The sequence below is a fragment of the Manis javanica genome, chromosome 2, assembly GCF_040802235.1.
Source record: "Manis javanica isolate MJ-LG chromosome 2, MJ_LKY, whole genome shotgun sequence".
Taxonomy (NCBI): Eukaryota; Metazoa; Chordata; class Mammalia; order Pholidota; family Manidae; genus Manis; species Manis javanica.
The window spans coordinates 73,545,233-73,570,186 of record NC_133157.1 but is presented as its reverse complement, the minus strand read 5'-3'; the positions used below and the strand labels follow the sequence as shown (position 1 = coordinate 73,570,186).

At 39.2% G+C, this 24,954-nt stretch overlaps 1 protein-coding gene across 11 annotated transcripts in view; it reads left to right on the top strand.

The window, feature by feature from the left end:
- The window catches only part of PRUNE2 (prune homolog 2 with BCH domain), a 233,586-nt gene that overhangs the window by 23,944 nt on the left and 184,688 nt on the right, over positions 1 to 24,954 (top strand). For all 11 annotated transcript variants that reach the window (XR_012127762.1, XM_073228676.1, XM_073228680.1 and 8 more), the window contains exon 2: positions 23,443 to 23,547. Coding sequence is in view for 10 of the 11 variants with exons in the window: in XM_073228676.1 (XP_073084777.1) it covers positions 23,443 to 23,547 (105 nt within the window). In the remaining variant the exon portion in view is untranslated. The remainder of the gene's footprint in view (positions 1 to 23,442; positions 23,548 to 24,954) is intronic.

Here is a 24,954-nt window from a genome sequence, read left to right as displayed (position 1 = left end):
GTGGCTGGATCTTGTAAACACTATGTTGAGTGAAAGAAGACAGTAAAAAGTATCACATATTATATGACTCCATTTATATGAAATGTCCAAAACAGGTAAATCCATGGAGAAAGACTGCAGACTGGTGATCGCCAGAGCTTGTTGGGGTAGAGGGAGGCAATGCTTAACGGGTACAGGGTTTCCTTTTAGAGTGATGAAATGCTTTGGAACTGGTTAGAGTGGTAGTTTACCAACATTACAAATGTACTAAATGCCAGGGAATTCTTCACTTCCAAGTGGCAAATTTCATGCTATATGAATATCACCTCAAATAAAAAAAAACCCAAGCATGTATATACCTAAGCATATGTATCTATTTATATGCATGCTCATGAATGGCATTCTTGTTCTTTTATTAATTAGTATATATTTCTCAAACTTTCTGGTCTCAGGACCACTTTATGCTCTTAAAAATTATTGAGGATAACAAAAGCTTCCATTTATGCCTGTTGCCTCTATTAATATTTGCCATACTGTAAATTAAAATTAAAAAACATTCTAAAATATTAATTCATTAAAAATAACATAAGCCCATTACATGTTAATGAAATAACACATTTTATTAAAAATAGCAGCATTTTCCAAAACAGACCTATTTAGTGAGAAGCAGCGAATCAGCTCACAGTTCAACTGCACAGCTCAATTCCTTTTGCCTTCTAGACAACCAATGGTCTACAGAATGTACCAAAAATGCTTTCCTCATCTATACATCCCATTTTATCACAGAGTACTAAGAAGATGTGTATACTAGAGGTTTGAGATTTAATTAATTGTTTTACTTTTATCAATGACATTCCTAAGTGAAACTGGCAGTGTTTGCCCTGTGCCGTCATGGTGGTGAAGAAACCAGTGACCCTGGTCTAGCCCAGTACCACTGCCTTGATTCTTGCCTAGGCACCGGGGTCTTACCCACCATCGCTTTTCTACCATCACTGAAGTATCCACAGAGTGAAAAAGGCAAATAATGCCTTCTACTTTTTCATGCAAATAGATTTGCCTTCCCCTTTCAAGGGTAGCAGGGACCCCCAGGGGACTGAAGACCACAAAGGATGGACTCTGATTCCTCACAGTGAAGTACAAGGGTCGTGAATTATGAGTGCTTAAAACATGCATGGTTTTGTTTAATGTTAGGTCTTTTTCCAAAAAGACAGAGTAATATTTACAGTGGACATGAGCACCAGGGCCTTGTTTTAATCAAATTTGGAATCCTTCTCTCTGATACCCTCCCACCTCAGGGCCTTTCCTGGACCCTTTGCTCCGAGTGTTTTTCCTCCAGTTTGTGATCTTTTCCTCCCTCAGAGACTTTGAGGATTACTTACCATTACATCAGGCAGGAATATAAAGGCTACATAAAGGCAGGGATTTTCATCTATTTCTTTAACAATACCTAGAATACTGCCCAACACGTTGATGATCAGTAAACATTTATTGAATTGCTGTTTAATAGAGCATAGCTAAAATTCAACTGTAGCATTTATCATGCCTTAAAATGGTAATGCAGGGACAACCCCAACATGTATTTCTTAAGATGTACAAAGAAAAAGGGTTTTATGATCCCACAAGGTTATGAAACATTTCCCTCCCTTTACCCTCTCTCTCTCTCCTGCATGCACACCCACCCACACACATTCTTCCATACAGATGTGCAACAAACATGAAATGTCTAAGAGGCCCTGTGATATAGATGTGTGTTTAAATGGTAAACTCAATGCTTTCCAATTTTTTTACTATGTTCTCTGGAACATGCTTTGGGAAATGCTTCCCTGTACGCAGCCCCACTGGCTCACATTTCAGCATGACTGTGAAGGGCAAATGGGATAAAAGCAATGAATTTGCTCCATGTACCCTGGGGAGCTGTTCCACCTTCAGATATTATCATTAGTTCATCTAGTGAAAAATAAAATGCTTAATTTCATAATTCTTAATTTTCTGTGCTAGTAAAACATTTGGCGATACAAGTTATTTGGATTGTTTTTGTGCAGGTGAGGGTTAATCAGGACAAATAATAGTTGGACTTGTTATAATTTAAGGAGAGAGTTTGACAAATGTTCTAATCCTAGTGGTACCTGTCATGAAATCAATTAAACCCACAGAAATGAATACTCAACTCTTACAGATCATAAGGGGAGAAAATCCCGAAGAGACTACTTAGTAATCTTACTCCTTGTAAGAAATCCATACTGTGTGCCTTCTAACTTTTCTAAAGTGAGTGTTTTACCATATATCTCTTAGAAAACAGTCAACAGAGCATTGCCGTAGGCATTCAAGAACTTTCTCAATACAGGGCCATTTCTGGGGCTCTCTCAAAGTGACTTTTCTATGCAGCTAGAAGCTCAACTCGATTGTGGATGAGAAAAACCAAACCAAGGAGACAGTTGCTTCTTCACGACATCATTGTGGTTCCCCTCCTTTCTCAGGACACTCTCTTCAACTCCAAAGAATTCTCACCTTCAAGTCTCTTACACATCCATGTGCTTTAAGACTAAGGACTGCTCTACTGCTGTTCCCTTTTCCTTCTCTTTCTTGGCTGAATTCAAAGAGATAACTTGGCTCCTTAATCAGATGCCCTGTCCTTGAGGTCAGTCTGTGTCTTGCGCTGGTGGCCGTAAGGACTGTATGATGCACCCTGGTGCTGACCTTTCTTCTGCAGAGCACAGTTTCTGAGAAGTCAGCAGGGCCTGCAGCATCTTGCTTATACGGTTATTGATCCCTAACTCTGCCTTGCTAAACAGCTTGGTCAGCCCCAGAATCTGTCAATAACAACACCACTGCTAGCCCCCCACTTCCTGCAAAGTCCAGATCCCACTAAGGGTTGCAGTATATCTTTACACTGTACCTAAGTAGATTTTTATTTTCTGTCTTGAGCAAGTATATCCACTAGACAGATATTCTCTTCAAGGCCCAGGGGTTGGAAGTGATATTATACAAGCTGGCAGTTGCCAGTCCCTGAAAAAGCCTTTAGTTATGAATTATTTATGATCTAGAGAAAAATTTCCTTCTTCAAATAGTAGATTATTCATTTGACCATACTTGGTTACTGCACTTTAATGTCTAGATATTTTTAAAACCATCAGACAAACTGAGGAGAAATTCAACAGCCAAGGGAGACCTCTTTTGGGCAGTATGACTGGAGAGATTCCTAAAGGTCATTTCAAGACCCTGAGTGCAGTAATGCCTGGAATTCCACCATTAGGAAGCAATTCCTTTGATTCGTTTTAAGGGAAAAATGTACATGTCCTTTAAGATGCAAATCCCCTAGGATCCCTCTTTGATACTCATCTTCTTTTGTAGACTTGTTCTGGAGCATTAAAGCTAAAAGGAATCTTAGTGATCATCTGGTCCATCCTCCTTATTTTAGAGATGAAGAATCTGAGGCTGAGAAGACAGGAGTGTCTAGAATAAGGTCTCACAGCTAGTTAGTAGTAGAGTTAAGATCAGTACCCTGTGTCTCCTGCCTCTTTACTTGGAAGCTTTATTATCCTATGGCATCCTGAGGGGAAAACTTCCTTTCGAATATATCAACCTGTATTAAATTCCATCCCTAAAAATATTTCATGTAGTGCAGTTTGATTAACGTTTCTGTAGAGTCACAGAAATTCTAGAGGTGGCAGGCACTAGGGTAATTATATATAAAACTTCCTCTTGGGTTTAAGTCACTTCCAAGACTCAGTGGTTATTTTAAAACTGGTGCTTAAAGTGGCATGTTTGGGTTGTGGTGATATTAGGAACAGAACAATTGGGACGATTGGCAGGCATTGAAGATTTTTTTGTCAATTTCACTGAAAGTGGTGGGATGGTGTCAGGCCTCATCCCCACCCACCCCCACCAAGTGTAATAGGTGTGTCTTCATGCCTGGAGGGAGGGTCTCTGGGTAGCACAGAAAGAGGGGATAATACATCGAAGGAAGGAGAGGGAAAGTTTTAAAGGCGGTTGGTTATGTAAGCATGTCTGTGGAATCAGCATCACCCATTGCCTGCTGTGGAAAGTCCTGAAAAGTCCAAGGGAGATTGGCCCCAGAAAGGGGCAGGGCTGTGGCCAGGAGGAATGTGGTATGTGGCTCATGGACGTGGAATAATGCTCTTGCATTCCTTAGCAGAACCAGCTATTCCTCACATTATAGAAATAATCTTTGACAGTTCTCTGTGATTCACCTCAGTCAAATCCAAAGAGATTCTGATTCTGAGTATTAATTGTATATACTTATTTCTATTTAACTATTAAAATACTTTTCTTCTAAAAGTAATAGCAGACTTCTCTGTGTCCAGGTGAATTGTTTCTTTTGAAATGGGTCTTGCCAACAGACTTGTGGAAGTGATTTCCTCCGCCTCAGGGAAATAAGAGTTTCTATTATTAAAATGATAGAGAGCCATGAGTCTTACATTTTGATGTGCATCACACTCACCTGGGGAGCTTGCAAAAACACAGGCACCTGGGTCCCCCTTCAAATCTACTTGATCAGAATACAGCAAAGTAGGACCAGGGCCGTGTGTTTTTAAAGTTCTTTGTACCTGCTGTACCCTGTGATTTTAATTTTCTCTCATTTGAGACACATGCCAGAGAGCTGTAGACAGGAAAGAGGGATGGTTAGCAGTGAGGCGGCCTCAGTACTGGCAGAGCCCTTGCGCCTCAGTTCCTCCCTCATTCATTTAGGAACTGTGTTTGGGGCTCACTCAGCCCACTCAGACACAGGGCCTGCCTCAAGCTGTTCACAGGGTGGGATAGATAGCTCTGATGAGGTCTCCTGACAATTCAGAGACCTCCAGGACTCTGGCTGGTGTGGATGCTGGGGAGAGAACTCACAGAACAAGGGATATTTGAGCAGAGTTTGGAGGAGCAGCCACGGTTCTCTGGGGCCAATGAGGGGAGAGGGAGCTCGAGGTAGAGGGACCTGCCAGTGCCAAGGCTTGTGGATTAAAAGGTTACCGCCCTTCAGTTCCTTCTATGTCTGGAACATGCTAAGGGGTGTGTAGGAGGAGAAGAGCCTGGAAAAATGGGTGCACAGGCCTAAGGAATATGGATTTATTTTTACAGGGATGATCACATCTACAACAACTCCATTTCCAAATAAGTTCACATCCGTAAGCACTGGGTGATAGAACAAGTGAAGTAGGTGGTGTGCATGTGGAATTAGTGTTTTGAAACTGGTTCCTGACATTTTGGTGTTAACTTACTATTAATTATTGCAGTCTGGGGTACTACAGTCGCTCCCCAGACCCCTCTTTCTAATGGTGTCTTGTGGTAGTTTATATGCTCCTGCAGCTGCAAGGTCTTTCTCCTCTTTTCCTTAATCTCTTCTTTGGTATTTCCTGCATGCTCTGTATCTGAGGCATTGTGTGAGCCCACAGTTCCGGCATTATTCTTGGGGTCTGAATTATCTTATTAGAACGCACATGTCTGGTTCCTTTAAACATTAATTCTGAATTAAGCAGTGATGCTCAGTGACAATCCAGGGATGGGATGGAAAAGGTTGACTGTCTTACTGACAAGACTGGCCCTGGAATGTAAAAGTACTTGGTACTGCTTCAAGGCATACTTCCCAATATTTTGGGTTCACTTTTTAAGGGGTTTCATAAGAATCCTGTGAATTTCAGGGAAGGTTATTACTGTTATTTTCCCAGTATAACAGACGGCACAACAGAGACCCAGCTTGATTAACAATTTGCTGTACTGCTCATATTTCTTTTCTTTTCTTTTTTTTTTTTTTTGAGAGGGCATCTCTCATATTTATTGATCAAATGGTTGTTAACAACAGTAAAATTCTGTATAGGGGACTCAATGCACAATCATTAATCAACCCCAAGCCTAATTCTCAACAGTCTCCAATCTTCTGAAGCATAACGAACAAGTTCTTACATGGTGAGCAAGTTCTTACATAGTGAATAAGTTCTTACATGGTGAACAGTGCAAGGGCAGTCATATCACAGAAACTTCCAGTTTTCTGATCATATTTCTGATGTTTAGTGTAACTGGTATTTCCTGGGGCTCTGGAGGCTGGAGGCTCTACTTCCATTGAAAATTCTAAATAACGCCCCAACCAGAGAGGAGACTTTCCATGCTGGTGTTGCCTTTTGGTGTTTATAATGAAGGTAGCATTTATTTGAATTAATAATTCCACATCACATCTCCTAATAGATGTACTGAGCAAGCACCGTGGTGACAAGATAAGTTGCCCTGATTTGTTCCATATGTCTGTGTTCTAAGTATTACATAGTTTTAATTGGTTCCCTACAGAATAACGTTTACAAGCATATGGTATGGAAAATGCTGACTGCTTTTGTTTTCATGTGTTTTAGCACTTGTGGTGGCCCTGGTTCTCACAGCTTTACACATGAGTGTGAGGTCATTTCACGCACTTTAAGGGGTACTTTCTCTTAACCTGCCTACCGAGTGCTAAATGCCAGCAATGTGAAGTATCTGGTAGCCTGTTCACATTCGTGAAGATAACTAATTCACAGACGCTGTCCCTGTGGGCTCCGGTTGCCCGATACTTTCTCCTTCCTTGCCTCGTGCCTGACTTTCAAAGGCACTTTGAGGCCACCTGCAATTATGCTTCAGGGGAAGGTGTGCTGTTTGGAGCCCCAAAGAGCCAGGGGGCACAGTAGATCTCTCTGGTGCCTTGCGTGGGAGATTGACCAGTGGTGCCTTGAGAAAGGATTACAGATGTGAAATTGTACTCCTGGATTGAAGAGGGGCCCAGCTTTCTTTTCGGACATTAGAGCTTCTTTGGTACTTGGCTGGCTTCCTCAGGGAGAGCCATAGCAGAGTGCAGCTGAATTATTAATATTTCTGAGACTATGTACAAAACTGCTGCTTCTTTTTTAACCTTTGGATTATGGAAAATTTTAAACGTATACATAAATGGAAAGAATTGCATAATGAATCCTCAGTGGACCTGAGTTAGTGCACTGGGTTCCTGGGGCTGCCGAAAGAAAGTACCAAAAACCGAGTGGCTCAAACAACAGACATTTATTGTCTCACAGCTCTGGAAGCTAGAAGTCTGAGATCTAGGTGTCTGCAGGGCCTTGCTCCCTCTGAGTCACTAGGGAAGGATCTCTAGGCCTCTCTCCTAACTTCTCTCTGGCTTATAGGTGGCTTTCCCCTTATTTCTTCACATTGTCTTCCCTCTACAAATGTCTCTGTCCAAGTTTCCCCTTTTTATAAGGACACAGGCTACCGATGACATCATCCCCACTTCACTGATCACATCTACAACAGCTCCGTTTCCAAATAAGTTCACATCCGGAGGCACTGGGTGTTAGAACTCCAACGTATAAGTTTTGAAGAGACACAACTCAACTCATAACACTTACCTGCACTGCTTATCAGGGTTTTGCCAATCTGTTTCATCTCTTTCCACACCATACGTGTATACTTTTCTCTCCTGGGGCATTTTAAAGCAAATCACAGACACCATGCCATTTCAGCTGTAAACTCTTTGGTGTGCATCTCTGGTCAATAGGTAATTCATACGGGTGTGTGTGTGTATGTTTTCCATAACCATTATATCCCGTGGTTTTTAACATAAGGGGAAGCATAGAAAGAACAGTAGAAGCTGCTTCCTGTTCCGTCTCAGCCTGGAACGCTCTTACCTCTCTTCCTTGAAAGAAGGATGAAAGTCACCTCTGAGAAGTTTCCTGACACCTCAGAGCAGCTAATGGCTCCTGTCCTCTGTGCCCCACTGTTTTTCAGTGGCCTGTAATGTATGAGTGATTATGCTGTTTCCGTACAGATTGGTTCTTGCACCTCGTTGCCCTGCCCCCTCCCCCTTTCCTTAGCAGATGCTTTTCTACAAGCCTCTAGAGGCAAGGAGCTAAAGAGAAGCTCAGGGTGGGTGGGCTGAGGGAAGATTTGGCACGTCCACCCGAGCAGGCCTTCAGGTGGGCTGGCTGCTGCGACACTCGGCAGGGAGCAAGGGGACAGTCCCCAGAGGATGCACCTTCTAGTTGGCCAGGACTCTGGTAGGGATGGCATGGTGACTACTGTGGCTAGGTGGGGCCAAAAAGCAGTGGAAGCCTTCTGGAAGCAGTTGTCTGTGCTAATCTGTATAACGTTTATTACTTTCATTTTTCACAATGGTATTACCAATAGCATAATTTTTTCCAGTTACCATAGTAGTCCACACTTACCCCAAGATAATCGAGAGTTGGCCACGGTAATTTAAAAGACATATATGAAATGGCCAGAAAGGTAGAGTGAGGTAGGACCGAGGTCGGCCCCAGAGGCGCAGGATTATCGGAAACACTTCACGTGGCTGTCAGTCCACAGGGAAGGGACGTGGCAGGTGCACAGGCTTTGGGGCTCCCAGTCCTGGGGCAGCTGCCACGGGCAGGCCCTGCAGACAAGACTTCTTCTCTGAGGCATGGGCATGATAAAGGCATTCCCTTCTGGATTCTGAGAGTTTTGTGAAGTGGTACCAGGATCAGTGAGACCACAGAATCCACGGGACCAGCACAAAGATGCCCAGGAGACACAGTCACTTCGTGTGCTGTGAGTGGCCCTCCCACAGGGCACAGTCCCTGGGGGGTGTGAGTGGCACCTCCTGGGTCTGAGACAGTGAGGTTCCCTCTGCTGTCCTTACCAACTTCTTGTTGGCTACTTGAGTTTCTCTCTCCAGTTAGCTGGAATTTACCAACTGAGCAAGTGAGAAAAGGGGTCAGCTTCCCCCATCCGATGGAGGTACTGATGAAGAAATAGTCTTATGGGAAATACTTGTCAATTACTCTCCATATTTTTTGCCCACATTCTTTCCATATCTTTTCTTACTCCCACTCCACGTTTTACTTACTACCAGTACCCTCCTTCCACCCATCCTGAAACTTAAATAAACCCTCAGGGACTTTTTTTCAGCACCTTCTCCCTCCTTCCCACTCTGAGACTTTGAAAATCTGAAGATAAGAGTGAATTCAAAACTTGCTCATTACACACACACACACACACACACACACACACACACACACACACACACACATTGGGGAATCCTGCTCTCTATTTTTATTTTGATGAAAATTAATGTTTAATATGATCTAAAGACTTCTAATTGCAATAGGCTTCTGAAACAGAAGCAAAGAAAACACTCACACAAAAAAAAAAACAACTGTGGAGGAGAGCACAGGGTGGGATTTTGATCACTTTACGAAGATAAACAATGCTTTCTTAGTTCATGATCACTGCCAAGGTGTTATTACTCCCGTGGGTCTTCAAGCAGTAGATTCACATCTCTGGTTGTTGTTTGGTGAGTAATCGACAAGTATTTGTCATAAGACTATTTGTTTCTGTATTGGGATCTCCAAAAGCTTGACATCTGTACTACAGGCTGTGGGTTTGCATTAATTATCAGGTAGAAACCAATAGTTTCAAATATGTTGGATTTTCAGAGCGGACACCGAAGTATTAAGAAATCAGTATATAATATTCTAGTTGTTGTTGGAATGCCAGACTTCTGCTAAGGAAATTACTCAGAAAGAGCACTATGCTAAGGAAAACCAAATGGTAAGAAAATCTGAGTCTTTAATTAAGAGTTTTACATAACTCACCATTGAATGTAGGCACTAGCCAAAAATAAACAAAGATTTACTTTACAAGAAGAGTAGAAAATTTTAGAAGCTGATGTCATCCATTTTACAGCTGCTTATTCTGTTAAAAGATTTTGGTGGTTTGATGCATTTTATTATGTATTGTTAGGCTTTCTGTAGAATTTTAAAACCTTTCTCATCTGTCAGTCTTTGGATAAGTACTTTTTACTCTAAGTCCAATATGATACCTCCTTAAAAATTAAAATAACAAAATTTTCTTCTAATATACAACTTTCTTTTTTTATTGAAGTGTCTGTCAACACAGCAAGATGTTACAGAATCATTGACTATATTCTCCATGCTATACAGCTTTCTTTTTTATGTGACTGAGTTATTTAAAACATCAAGGCAGAAAAATTTGTTCAAATATTTCATATTAAAGGTATTTTCTGTAATCTATTCAGTTGATGATTTCCCATAAAATGACAGAAGTAAAATTCAAATTGATAGATTGAAAATTTTCCATATTAAGGGGCAATGTTTGGAGACTTCTGGAAATTCTAACTCAAGGGAGCGAACAAAGGGATAATATCTGGGCAGCTGAAAAATAAGTGATTTATTACTTAATACATAAAATCATATTATCCCAAGGTTGGAAGGTTCTGATGCTTGGAAGGAACTTCTCCTTAGGAAATCTGTTCTTATCAGAGTATTTCATTCAGTTAATGTTAACGTGTTTATGCTATAAAATATCAGTGGAATAATACAGAATTTACATATGCTCATAGTGTATGTCTGTTTCATCTCTGTCTATATCCTATTTACTATTTTGTGCCATACGACATGTATTTTAATAAACCTTTATTGAATGTCTAACTACCATGTGCCAGGTACTGTTTAGTTTGAAGAGTTTTCTACTTGGCAAGATATTCTGAGAGAGAGAGCAAGAGAGAGAATAAGAGGTCAGCTGGAAGGTGAGGGTTCTTCTGTCACTGAAAAACACACAGTGTAATAAATAATGGCATCATTAAAAACTGTCATCTTAGCAAAGTACAGTAATTGCTCTGCATATCCTTGTTCATTTCCCTGTGAACCTGCATAACAGCATCTTGCTGGAAACACACCTACTCCTCCTGCCTTCTTCCAGCCGCTTCTCTGTTCTTTACTGTCATGTCTGAGTGGGTGTCAGGCCAGGTGTGTGGTGTCACCTGACATCCATTCCAAATTCCACAGAATTTACACACGTGAGTATTAAAGCAATAGATCTTCCTGATGACAACAAAAAGCTGACTGCAGAAAAGCAAAGCTTCTGGGAAAAGTCTTCTGAGCACATCTTGGCTTGTTCATGAGGGGGAGAAAACCTGACTAATTAGCTCCAGCCCTTCCAATCTAAGGGAGAAAAAATAATTAAAATATCTGGAGCAACCTGTGCTATATAGTGCTTCGGGAGGAGGAGACATGTTAAGAGAACCTGATCTGAGAGAAGGCTCACGAAAATTCTGGGAACTTAGTAGAGTTGTAGAAGCCTTGTTTTGCTTTCTCATAAAGACTGCTAAAAAAAAAATTAAAATACTTATGAATCACAAAGTTTTCAATAGTAATGAAAATATTTTCATCAAGGAAAAAAAGTGAATTCCTAAAACTTTTAACAACCTTAAAGAGGAGAAAAAATAGCAACAAAAATTAGGACTATTCAGTTATTAAAATATGAATCTTCAGGGCAAATCTGAGAAGAAGTAACAAGCATAGCTTTCTAATCTTTTCTTTTCCTGATTGATGTTGTATTTTGAAGCTCTGTGGGTTGGATGTCGCTCATCGCTGGGCCAAGTCGTTTGTCCTAGAGCTGCAGCTGTGAGTTGCTCCAGCAGGGATTGCTTGAGTGACCAACCCGGGTGTGCTTCCATCTTACAGAGTTACCATGGCCCATGTTGATCTTTTAGTTCAGCTATTGGGAGAAGGGGGTCACTGCTCCAGTTTTCTCAAATCTTATGTAGATGTTAACAGTAATGTCATTTGCCTTTATTCCCATATGCACCTCATTCAAGGGGTTATTTATAATGATGGACAAAATAAACCAAAGCAGACCTGAGAGTGAACACTTATGAAGTAACTCAACAGCTGTGTCTGCACAAAGATCAACACCTTGTTTTTCAGAAAGGCCTACAATCTTAGTAGAAAGCCTTGAGACCGTTTGGAAGGGTAGGAAGACAGGTAAATTGAAATTCAAAGTGCATCAGATATTTGGTTATTTTGGATCTTTTCCCTCCATTTTTGATATAAGTTACTATAATAGTTTTACAAGAACCTTTAATGCATGTCATATATGTGCTAAGAGTCAGCCTAAATTTTCCCATGATATATTGATAAGAAACCATTTATGAAGAAACCTGCCATCTATACCTCCCTTGTGTTCAGAGGATATTTCTTCTTTCTGTAGATGGGGAAAGTGAAATGGGGAAATGGGTCTAAGTGCTCTAGTGATTCAGGATGATTGAAATCAAAGTTCTCCACCTTTTATAAATAACATCTAGTAGCTAATTATGCCCTTTTATGGTGGTTTATGGAGACTTTCCAGGGCCCAGGGTTTGACCTGCTGGATATACATGTACTTAATGCAGGTCATATTTTGACAGAGCTCCATGGCATCCTGGTTCACACTGCCTAAGACATTTAACAATAAAATTATTACAGTAGTTGTGTCTTCAGAAAAATGGATAAATTAAAATGTGGAATAGACTCAGAAGTGTTTTATGTCTTGAGAGGAAAGGGGGAAAATGTGTGATGACATAATAGGAATCATGAAATTTTTTACATTATAAAATCATTTAAAGCATTTTTTGGAACTTTGCACCATGAGGTAGGCAGAACACACATGTCGTAATGCTCTGGTGTGTGCATGTTCGTGTGTGTGTATGTGTAAGCAGAGAGAGAGCCCACCACCAAATGAGAGTTTGTCAAGATTGAGAGAGGAATGATTACTTGCAACCTATAATATAATTTTTAACTTTTGGGCTAGTGGGAAAGTGTTACTCCTAGTTCTGCTGTTTCTTAAGCATGTGACAAAGAGATGATACAAAAATTGAAAACTGCCTTTGGCCTAGATGTCATATCTGATATAATCATTTTCACTAACAAATGTTGATCTGAGCACCCACTCTGCAGAGCATGGCCTTGGAACTCTGAGTGGGCGATATGAAGTTCAAGATGTGGCCGGGCTGTCAAGGAACATCAGTCTGGGGGGACTGAATCTCTGATGTTGAGTAGCTGACCTCTCAATGCATGAGTGACTAGGGACTAAGGATTGAGAACACCAACACATGAATTGAGTTACTATTCAGTTTCATTTGTGTGGTTGACGTTTGTTCACACTCCACAGTACGAGTAGGACATTGAGCCAAAGAGGGAGCCTGGTGGACCGCAAGTGAGGGATGCAACTACTACCTGCTTCTGCTTCTCTCTCAGTCTTAGTTGTCTCATCTATAAAGAAAATGGTCTCTCACCTTGTTTGTTGTTATACAAACAGCATTAGTAAAAGTCTTTTGAGTACATTCCCTTAGGACATGTATTTATTTCTGAATTCTATTCATGTATTCCTACCATGAGGCACATTGTAAGATATATTTTTAGAAAACAAAATTTTAAAGGATGAGGTAAGTAGGATTTTGCATGGTTTCTTCTCTTACCCTGAGGTCTACTACCTCACTTTGGAAAATCATTGGTGGGTTTCAACTGGGTGAATCCTAAGGCCTCTTCTAACCCTAAACTTAAGTAAATTGAAATAATGTAACACCAATGATTCTCTCTGAAACTGTACTTGATCTAGAGCAACTCAAGCAGTCCCTTTCAAAAACAAAATGCAGACACATTCTGTAGTTGACAGAAGTCACTTGGTCCTTGGGAGCTAATCTGTTAAGTGCATGATTCCCAAACCAGTCACAATAATCTTAGGCTGTACAATGAATTACTCTGTCATATAAGACCTATGAATCTAAGTACACATATCAGGGATGAGGTGCAGAAATTTGCATTACAGTAATACCATAATAAGTGATTCTAGTGCACGCAGCAAGATAGCTTCACCGGAGTAGAAACTGCAGTATGCTTTTCTTTTGAGAGGCAGGGTCCAGTAAGGAACAGGCAGCCATGTGAGACAGTGGGAAGAATACTGAAATACATCTTTCCAGATCATTAGATATTAATGATCTATTAGCTATTACAAATAGGTAATAGATCATTAGCTGCTTTGATTCCATTTTATGGATATTCCATAATGCATCCAATGATTCCTTGACTGTTATACATTGAGGTTGTTTCTTCTTTTGCATTTTTTCTCCATTACAATACAGCTTCAATAAACATTCTTTGGGGCTTTATTAAATATCCATATTTAACAATGGATTAACCATATTTTAATAATAAGGCATTAAAATATTTATATTTATTGATTTTATTTCTATAATAAATTCCTAGAATTAAAATAAAAAAGTTGAGTCAAAAAGTATGAAAATTTTACATTTCAGTGAATACTGTCAAAATATTTCCACATTGGTTACTGCTGCCTGTAGTTTAACCAGCAGTGAATGCTATAACTTAATTCTTTGTTAATTTGATGGGCAAAAAAGTGACATTTTATTGTTTGTCTGAGTTGCATTTCCATGACTACTAATGAGGTTGAGTTTCTTTTCATTTATTCATTTCTTCTGTTAATCGTTCCCTCACATCTTTTACTTATGAACCCACTGGTTGTTTATCTTTCTAAATCAATGTGCAGGAACCCTTTGTGCATTAGGAATATTGCTCCTTTAACATCAAGATGGTACAAATATTATGCAATTTTATCTTTTACTCTATTATTTATCTTTTATCATTTTTATGCAGAATTGAAGAAGCTAATCATATGTTTTATATATATATTTATTGAAATATAGTTTGCATAAACATTATATTATTTTGGGTGTATAACATAATGATTCAATATTTGTAGGTATTGTGGGATCATCACTGCAATATGTTTAGTTAATATCCATCATCATGCATAGTTACATAATTACAATTGCTTTTTTCTTGTGATGAGAACTTTTAACATCTACTGTCTCAGTCCTTTCTGGTACTGTTGTCCTACCGAAATTTCACTTCTTGTAAAGACACCTAATGATACATTCAATACCTTAGATTTAAATTTAATTTGCATTATCATTTTTAAATGAGGCTAATTACAAAACAGAGGAGTATATGCATTCCAGTCAAGAGCTAGGAGACCAAGGCAGAATGTGATAGGTATTCTTGCAACATTTTCCAGCAAGCACAGTAGGTAGATCGAGGAAAAGATGGTACAGAGTGTACCATTGCTCTTTAGTGCTTGAAGTGATAATGTCACATTAAATAATGCATGCTTACTGTATACTTAATGCAATATATTGGACAACTTGTTCCGTAGATGCCCAAGGCCAGAGAACAAACTAAAATCTTATTTGTGTTACCAGAATTGAATACATCGATTATATTTTCTAATTTATTCACCAATGAAAGTAGGGTAAACACCCTAAAAAATACACAGAGAAAAATTCACGAAAAGTAGTTTGTCCATATGAAGACAATAATGGTGTCTATATGAAAAAATGAACTAAGATACTTATAATAAATCTTAAAAACATTAAGATACTATTTTATCTTTCAACGTGATAATGCTTAAACACAGAGTTGAAGGTTTGAAAATCAGGTGTTTCTATAGATGAAAATGTAAGTAAGTTTCTATGACCTTTCTGGTGAGCATTAAGATACTTATATTCTTTGACCCAGAAGTGTAAAATTTAAGAGTTTATCCTGAAAAATAACTAGGAATGGCCACAAAAATATTACCTTCCAAATAGTTCCTGCATTCTTGTTTATAATATCAAAGAGTTAATAGAACTTACATCAACAATAGAGGATTGACTAAATAATAATCCTTATTCAAGAATATTATATACATTAAATGTCATAATTATTTATTCATTCAATTTTTTCAATAGTTATTCAGCACCTATTGTGTGCAAAGCAAAAGGCTGGCAGCTGGGTTACAAAAGCAAGCACATGTCATCTCTGGCCATCACAAATCTATATTTTAGAATTTTAGAACACTCAGAAAGTTATTAAAAAAGAGAGGATAGAGTATTATGTATGATATGACCATAGTATTACAAAAGAGACACTCATAAAAAAAGTTGGAAGGAATACATTAAATACATTTTATGTTCATAGTGATACCTAGAATATATTAAAAGGTCATAGTGATTATTTTGGGTCTTGTGGGTTTTTTCTGCATATTATACATTTTCCACCTATTTCATAATGAACCTAAATGTTTTATAAAGTAATCAGTGTTGCTATGATAGTATAAAATAACTGTAAGTTTGACACTATAAATTAACCTTAGTTGACATAGGTGTAGGCTTCTAGGCATGAAAAACGTTCTTTTTCATCTGATCTTTAAAACTCTTGTATTGCCTTTGTTATCAATTATTTAGTAAAAGAAGTTCTTCTAAGCTCCCTCTGAAGTTCAGTTATCCACTAGGTGGTTTTTGAACTTTGGAATGACTCATCTGAAGATCTATCTTAGCCGGCTTGGGCTGCCATAGCAAAATGCCCTAGGCTGGGTGGATAAAACAATAGAAATTTATTTTTCATAGTTTTGGAGGCTGGAAATCCAAGATAAGGGTGCCAGCAGGTTGGGTTTTGGTGAGGACCCTCTTCCTGGCTTGTTGACATCTCCTTCTCCATGTGATCCCATCTGGCACAGAGAGAGGGGGAGGGAAAGCGGGGAAGGAGGCAGGGAGAGAAAGAGACAAAGAGCAGGTTTCTTATGAGAGCGCTAATCTCATCTTGAGGGCCCTACCCTCATGACTTGATCTAAAACTATTTTCCAAAGGTTCCATCTCCAAATACCAGTACACTGGAGATTAGGACTTTGACATATAAATTTGGGGGAGGGGGGCATGTAATTCAGTCCATGGCAAGGGGCACAGAAAGCAGAAGGTCAGAGGAGGCAAAGGAAAAGAACTGTGAACCTGAATGGATGTCTGTATGAAGCTGAATGAAAAAGACTACAGTTCTTGACTCTGGAAAGAGAGAGGCTGAGAGATTATAAAGACCTACAAAACCATGGAAGACAAAATTCTGGAATGGGACATCTATTTAAGCTAGAAGGAGGCAGCACCTAAATGGGAAATTGAAGAGCTACCCCATCCACTTGATAATAAATATATGGACACATTTCCCCAAAAAGTGCAATGGTTGGAAAACAATAGCTTAGAAAGCTATGTAGGACAATTCCTAAAGAAGCTCTTCAGGAAAGGTTAGGATCTGGGGAGACCATACTTTTGTCGTTGAAGCTGTGGAGGAAAAAAAATGGCCCTGCCCCCAAAACTGTCCTTTGAGCATATTGTCAGAAAAAGAATCTTGAGCAAAAAATTTGAAAAATTAAACGCTGTAAGTAAAATAACAATTCTGAGCCAAATCATTATTATGATCCTGAAGCATATAAACCGAATATGCAGTCAGTCCTTTAGTGCGCAGTCTGTTTTCAGGACGGGCACCAAACAGCTCCAGGAAGAATGGATGCAGCTGAGAAGGTGAAAGAGCAGCTGAGTCCAGGTCCAGCGTTCCAGCTGAAAGGAGCCTGACCCCAAGGGAGCTGGAGACCCAGACGGCCTGTCCAGGAAGGGCCTGAGGCAGCACTTGGGTCAGGCTTTTGGGTCCCCCACTGCCGACTCACAACAGCCTCGCATTTGACAAATATAGAAGGAGGTGCAGATGCCAGGATCTGAGATCCTGCTCCCTCCTTTTCCCCACGTGAGAGAAATTAAAGGAGGACATTTTTCAGCTTAGCAAGCAAGGCTGAGGGAAAATAGTACTGGGGTTGGGTGGGAGAGTGGTGAGGGGAGCGGTTATAGGCAGGATACTAACCTGAAATGATTAGGTTTTGGTTTTATCAGTGAGACAATGAAATCACCTCAAACTCATGTGAGTCTTATCATTGGAAGCTTTTTGCCTTTTCCTGATTCACTGGTTTACATTCACCTTGTATGCTGCTGTTTAAATCAGGACATATATGAGAAAACTAGGTATAAAATGCTTATGTCCTGAATTTGTAGATTCTGGTAAATGAAAGTAAATTATAGCTTTCTAGTCATGCATTATTATTTATTAATTAACCATTTGAATGAAATTAGACTAAGTGGCCAGTGGGCCAGATTGTCCTATTTGGCATATCATGGAGATTTAAAAAAGAAAGAAAAGAAAAGGCACCTGTCCAATTCCAGTAATCTCATATACACATAACCACACCCAGATGTGTCCACATGACTGCCATCAATAAGCTAAAAAGAATGAAGAAGATCTATAGTTTTGATCATGGAAAAATAAAAGTCTGTAGCACACTTTTTAGTGAAGAAAAGGAAGTTTCTAAAGACTGGGAGTAGAAGCATCCCATTTTTATAAAGTATATGTGTCAATATATATGTACAAACTTAAAATGTAGAATAATAATATGTTAATAGTAGTTATCTTTATCAGTTTTGGTTGTGTCTGACTTTTTATAATGGCATATATTTCTTTGCTTAGCAGAAAAGTAAAATTAAACAGGTTTCAATCGATGGGGAAAATCCCTGTGTTCTGGGGACCTTGTATGGATTTTTCACTTTTTAAAATCTTTGGTTGATGCCATGACCTTTATTCCCTCCAGCATTCTTTCCTTCTGGGTCCCAACCTTTCTCCAGCTAATAAGATTATGAGAAATTTAGAGATCAGGAGTTCTAGAAATCATCTTGAACTCAAGGCCAATGTCAAGAGGCATCTTGTTTGTTTACAAAAGAACATAGAATGTGACTTCACCCGTATCTGGCAGAGCTGACCCGGGGGCCTTTGCAGGACCAGCTGCTCTGGGTGTCCCCACAGCTCCCTGTGTCCTCGCTCCTTATCGGCTGTGACCCCTTATGCACCTTCTTCCACCTGGTTTTCCTTGTGATACTGACTGGGGCGGAGTTGGGGACCTACAGGGACACAAGCAGCATGTTAGGTTTCCTTCTGGCCACCCTCTGTGTCTTCTTACTTAGAATCCCGGCAGCCACAGGCACATGGGGAGGATACAGACCCTTTTCTGTACCCCTCATAACCAGCTCCAGGAAAATGTCTCATTGACTTGGAGTTCAAAATAGTCAAGGAGATACTAGCTCCATTGCCAACTCTTTCCTACGCCTGGGTTTCTTTAGAGATGCCATCCAATAAATCAAGAGACTTTTTAAAATTTTTTCCTTCCTTTTTTGGTTAAGGCTGAGAGACTAAGAAATGTGCCCTGCTTTAATGTGTGAGGAAAGAAGCTCTCTAATATCTGAGGGGTTTTTCTGCATTGTTTTCAAAACAAAATTCATTTCAATTAAATATTTTTTAAAAACATTTTCATAGGATTTTTTAGAAGAGAGGGTTGGGGAGGATGGGCAGCAGAGAAATCATAAGTGTCCTGCAAGGGCTTGTTGATTAAAGGTTGATTATGGGACTTTTGATGTGGGACTTTCATTATAGAACGTGATAGGCAGGAGCAGCTTTGTTTCTCAGAGGGAGGAGTCAGGAAATGCTGACTCAGGGCCCCAGGCTTACAGCAGTACCCTGAAAGCCCTCTTTCTGATCAGTTCAGTTTTCTGTGGGTGTGGCTGAAAGTGCTTTTGCCTGGCAAGTGCAGTTTCCTTTAATGGGCAGTTGAATCTGAATACTAAGGCATTTTGCTGGCTTTTAGAAAGAGGTAAGAAGTAAACTTCATTAAGAAGTCTCATTTTAGTAGTGTGTAGCATTTATACGTTTGGAAAGCATATTGAACTTGTGATCTGGAATACTGATGTGGTCAATATATTTTCTTTTAATCATTGATTACAGAAAGATGCTGTCCATCTATTTGGAAGTAAAGCATCTGTTTCTGCTCACTCTCAGGATTCCATATTGTGTCGGGCTTTTGCAGCACTGGGTTTAGGCATTAGCAATGAAATCTTCTGTCTCCTGAGATTCCATAATGCTTGGTGTGCCTGTCTTGAAACTAGGGAAAGGGTATTTACTTGCTGGATCCATTTGCTCCTGGCTAGAAGTTTACAAAGTCCCATTCAGAAAGTGTATACACAAGACAGTAAATATTTGTTGAACATGCTGGGCATAGTGTCACCTCAGAACCTTTACACTTGCTTTTCCCTTGGCCTGAGATATCCTTACATACTATTTCTTCACTTCTGTTCTTTAGTCAAATGCGGCCTTCTCGATGAACCTCATCCCAGTGCACCCTACCCCTCCACTTATCTAATTATTTATCTAACTACTTAGGTCATCGTATCCCCTTGCACTAAAATGCAGGTGCCATGAGGGCTGGGATTTTTGCTTGTTTTGTTCACTGCTGTATGTTACACACAGGTTTTTATTAGATAAATGACAGTAATAAATTTAATTTATAAAATTGTGCATATGTCACTTTGACTTGTGCATAATTTTTCTGCTTGTGAATAATCCAGATCCCAATTTAGACTGTTGCAAGGGACACAGATACTAAGATTAAACATTTGTGAGTCTATGTATGTGTGGTGATATGAAGTAGGAAGGAATCCACAGACCTGCAATGAGAGATGCAGAGAGTGTCAGTGTGGTCAGGAGTCTCTTCTGAGTTCCAGGAACCAAGCTTACTGCTGCCTCTACAGGTTGGGCCATTGCTGCAGAGTAGACCAGGAGCCCCCAAAGACCCCCTGTTACCAGCCCTGGACAAGTGAAATCAGTCCCTAGACTCTTCTGCCAGGACTGAACTCTGTGCTTACTCTGTTCACACTGCCAAGGTCATTTGCGGTGAGAAGCTTGAAACTGGGGCCTGTATTCTTTGTTTCTTGACCCCCAATTTGAAAAGCCAGATCCTGCACATTCCTTGAGCTCACCTACTGGTTGAGTTTGTATACTCATTTCATGTGTTATTTCTCCCAACAGTTGGGAGTCTGAGTATGATACATGTTATCTAACTTTTGTTACCCTCTAATGATATCTTACTGGATCTCGGTAGGAATCTGGTACTTAGGAACATCTGAGATATTTTGATGTTGAGTCTATCACTTCTAAGGCTCATTGGCAGGCACCAAACTTGTTGCAATGTCCCTTTGTCTGGTTCAACATTTTCGGCCAGCCTCAAAGTTCAGGCCATCTTTTTGGATTGTGGCATAATCCCTAGGAGGTCTCTTTAAAATCAAAGTATGTTACCTTAGTGGGTCACCCATTAACCCAGGAGTGTTCATTGGTATGGACTCTCCACTGAATTGCCTGTGGAGAAGCAAATAGATCACACAGAGCATGAGCTTCAGCATGGTGCACTTTGATGGGTTGGGCAATTTGGGAAGATAGTGTTGGAATATTGAAACTGGTGCATTGAGTGGAGATAGCAGAAATGGCACCTGAGAGGCCCTGACTTCGAGGGAATTTTTTGTGTGGGAGGAAGGGAGGTTAGAAGAGAAATGAGAGAGCATGAAAAGAGATGTAGCAAGAACCATCAGGGTTTTGTCCCATCATCTTCTACAGCCTCAGCTGAAAAATGATATGAACTTTTCCCCCTTTAAATCCTGAGGTATAAGAATTAGTCCAATGTGCTTTGGGTTCACAATCCTATTTAGCTCCTTTCTCTTTCTAAGTAATGATTGGTTTGGGTTTGGAAATGAATTGACACACATGCAAGTCATCTTACATCTCCATGTCTTCCTTCATGCAAGTTGAGTGTTGAGCACAATGTTGTGTGTAGGAGTTACAGAGCCTAGACAAGAGGGCAGATAGGTCAGCTCTGGGGTAAGTTTGATGCTATAAATGTCTGATGCCTTGCTGTATTTAGAATACATATTTAGCATTCTCTTTTCTCCTCAATCCCCATGCTCGCTCATTTTGTAGACATGAAGTCTATGGCATTTGTGGAGTAGTTGGTGCAAAGGAGAGGAGACAGGGCTCACTGCACTGGGCCATTGGTTCTGGGAACAAGCCTGGCCCTATCACAGACTCCACTGACTTATAAAAAGTGTTGTACATCTTCTTACTGTCTGCCTTACCAGGAGAAATGAGGTAATATCTACTTGGACCTTCAGACTTCTCAGAAGAACAGCGTTCTACAGTAATATGATTTCCTAATGCATTTGCTTGTGTTGTAATGGAGTATAATTCTACTTACCTAAATTTCTTTAAATACTTATAGAATATCTGACAGCCTTGCACAGGGGAAGCAGTCCCACTTTGAGAATGAGATCTGGGCTTAGAATTGCACCCTCACGGGGTACAAGGGAGCCTGCTCTAAATTTATAAAATTAAGGAAGCTGGAAAATGAAAGAATAGAAGCTAGAGTTGGTGGTGATGGAGGGAGGGAGTTGTAATTATTTTCAGAGTAAATCATGTTGTTTTACTAAAGATCAATATCTCAATATATTGTAAATGTGTATGTTTATTTTAATTTAGCAATATTACATATTGCATGACTCAATGCAGTATTGATCTTGCCATCATCATTCTCTGTATCAATAGACTCTTTACCGGAGACCTTTTTAACATTTACTTTATTATGTTCCTTGGGCCACAACCTGCTTTGTTTATCTTGTTTCTGACTCTGATACCAGCAGTTCCACACAAACGCTAACATCTTTGTAAATGCATCTGTAAAATAATAATAAGTTACTAAATAATGCTTTCTCTTTGTTCTGTGGAAAAAGGAACGTCTTTATAATTTTTTTTTGCAGTATAATTTTTTATGTAGACTTTTTGAGCCATATTACAATTGAGTTGCCTATTTAGTCACTACCAAAAGGACAAAAAATGGGGAAGGGTACATATGTGTCATCTCCAACATACTATAAACATATATATATATGTTTAATAGCAACTGATTTGTATTTTTAGAGCAATAATACTAATCATATCCCTTTCTCTGAGAAGAAAAATTACAACTTTCATTTTCCAGATTATACAATATAATGCATAGAGAACATACCCTGTCACCCAAAATGTAGCATGAAAAAATAATTACCAAATTATATGTTACATGCTAAGGACATATGAAAAAAAGTCACTTTGTCTCCTCTCAAATTAAGAATATCTTATATAAGGAAATGACACCGAATACCATGAAACTGCTCCTTAGACCACAATAATCTTACTAAAAAATTATGACTCAGAGTTACAGGTCATATCAAGTTAGATTGTGGAAATCTTAATAAAACCACGAATTTTGTAGGAAGGAGCATTTAGAGGATATGACTGCCAGTTGACCCATTAGGTGCACCTGGGCAATCAGAGGCTCTTCACCCCATCCCCTGTCCTTGGAATATACTTTCTGTCCCCTGTTCCCATAGTGGGGACATTTTCAAGGACACAGACTTGAGAGAGCAATGTGCTGTTGAGACTATATGTGGCTGAACCCAGTTAAGGCTTCCATATGAACTTTAAGATTCTGGTAGGCAGGTATGGAGGTCTACTTGTTGTATGGCTGCCCAAGACACAGCTTGTAATTTTCCTTGCTTATTAAAACTGCCACCGACCAATCTGGAGTGGTGTGCCACTCTCTTTGGTCTTCCTTGTCCTCTCTGCAAGGGGCCGGTTTCAGATTTCACCTGGGGAAGCTTCTGAGGTGGTAAAACAACAATTTTCTGTCCTGACAATTTACTAGAATTCAAACAAGCATTTCTGAATGTGAAACAAGTTATACAATTTTATGTCCTCATGTAAAACTTCATGATGTATGAAATTTATGAATTTCAGCAACTGTGTAATGAATAAAGCTAAGGCATCCTTTAAACAAAGATTGAAAAATGTCCTCATTATTTGCTGTGTTGCATGTTAAGTTGTGATGTTTTATTTGAATCTGTTTCAGAATCGAAGCAAACGCCTGGAGAAGGTCCATGTAGTTATTGGACATAAATCCTGTGACTTGGATTCTCTCATATCTGCCTTCACTTATGCTTATTTCTTAGACAAGGTGAGGGAAAAGAATGTTTTGCTTTTTATATTCAAATTTTTATGTAACTTTCAAGAACATTTTTTGGAAAAACAAGGGACCTGTTAGCTTTAATTTTTCATGTTCTGGTTTATTATTGAAGAGAATAATGTATTATAATCCACTAATCAACATATATTTATTGACTGTCTATATTAAGTGTTTTTCTGTTTATTTCTTACCAGCTGTCTTCATAATACATGGTTTCAGTCAGACCAATGTTTTCAAATTAAATTTTTTTTATAATAGTTGATTACTTTTATGGGAATTCAGAGAACTAACAAAAGTAAGGGTCAGAATTTCTTGTTTCCCTGTATCATCCTTGTTGTATAGTCTTGCCTTCAGGAGTAGAAAAATATGTGCAGAATAACCTGTGTGAATATTACATGAAGTACAGAGAATATTGGCTGGAATTTTCAGTAACAGAGGTATTACATTTCACATCTATATTCTGTTTTTGCCTTTTAGCCCTGACCTTCTACAAAAAGGTCATTCTCAGTCAGTGATAATCTCCCTTGAGCAAGAATTTTTGTATTCTGTGAAGTCTGTAGAGGTAGAAAAGACCTTTCAATAAATTGTTTTAAAATTTCCATTCCATAAAATACATCAGCCCATGATAATGTGTCACCCTAAAGCCTAAAATTATACATTATGAGTGTCGTAGTGCTATTTCCAAATCCGCACAATTTTTAATTTTCCGGAGTCTGATTTGTTTTAGTCCAATTTTGCTTGGATCCTTGGCTCTGAGCATATGCATAGCTGATCTACAGTGATTTAAATTCACATGAAACCCAGTCTTCCTGAATGAGCTGTGGGTGGCAAAAATGGCTTTAGGGCAGCAGCTGACAAAAATGCCAGATAAAATATTCTGATCTCTACATATGGGCTTTATATCACATTTATCTTTAAATCTGTTCAACTTTACAGGGGAGATTAATTGGTGTAAGGAGATAAATGTGCCTGTGTCAAGACATGGCATATTAAATACTAGTCTTATTAATTGGATTTTTCACTCCTAGAAAAAAATGTTGCTTGTTTTGAGAACATAGAGTTAACTGCCGGACTGAACTTTAGGCTGGTAGTGGCATGGAAATTGTGTAATAATTATAATAATACCACCAGCAACTCCAATGAATATAATAATGTCCAACAAAAAGAGTGGGAAATGTAGTTGTGATAGATAGATAGATAGATAGATAGATAGATAGATGATAGATAGATAGATAGATACATACATACATAGATAGATACATAGATAGATAGATAGATAGATTATAGTTAGGTATAGATCAATGTGTGACTTCTTCTAAGGCTTGCCAGTACGCTCTACTCCCTCTAGAGTATTAACACATAGAAGTACAGAGCTTTGCAGCTTCCCATGTATAATTC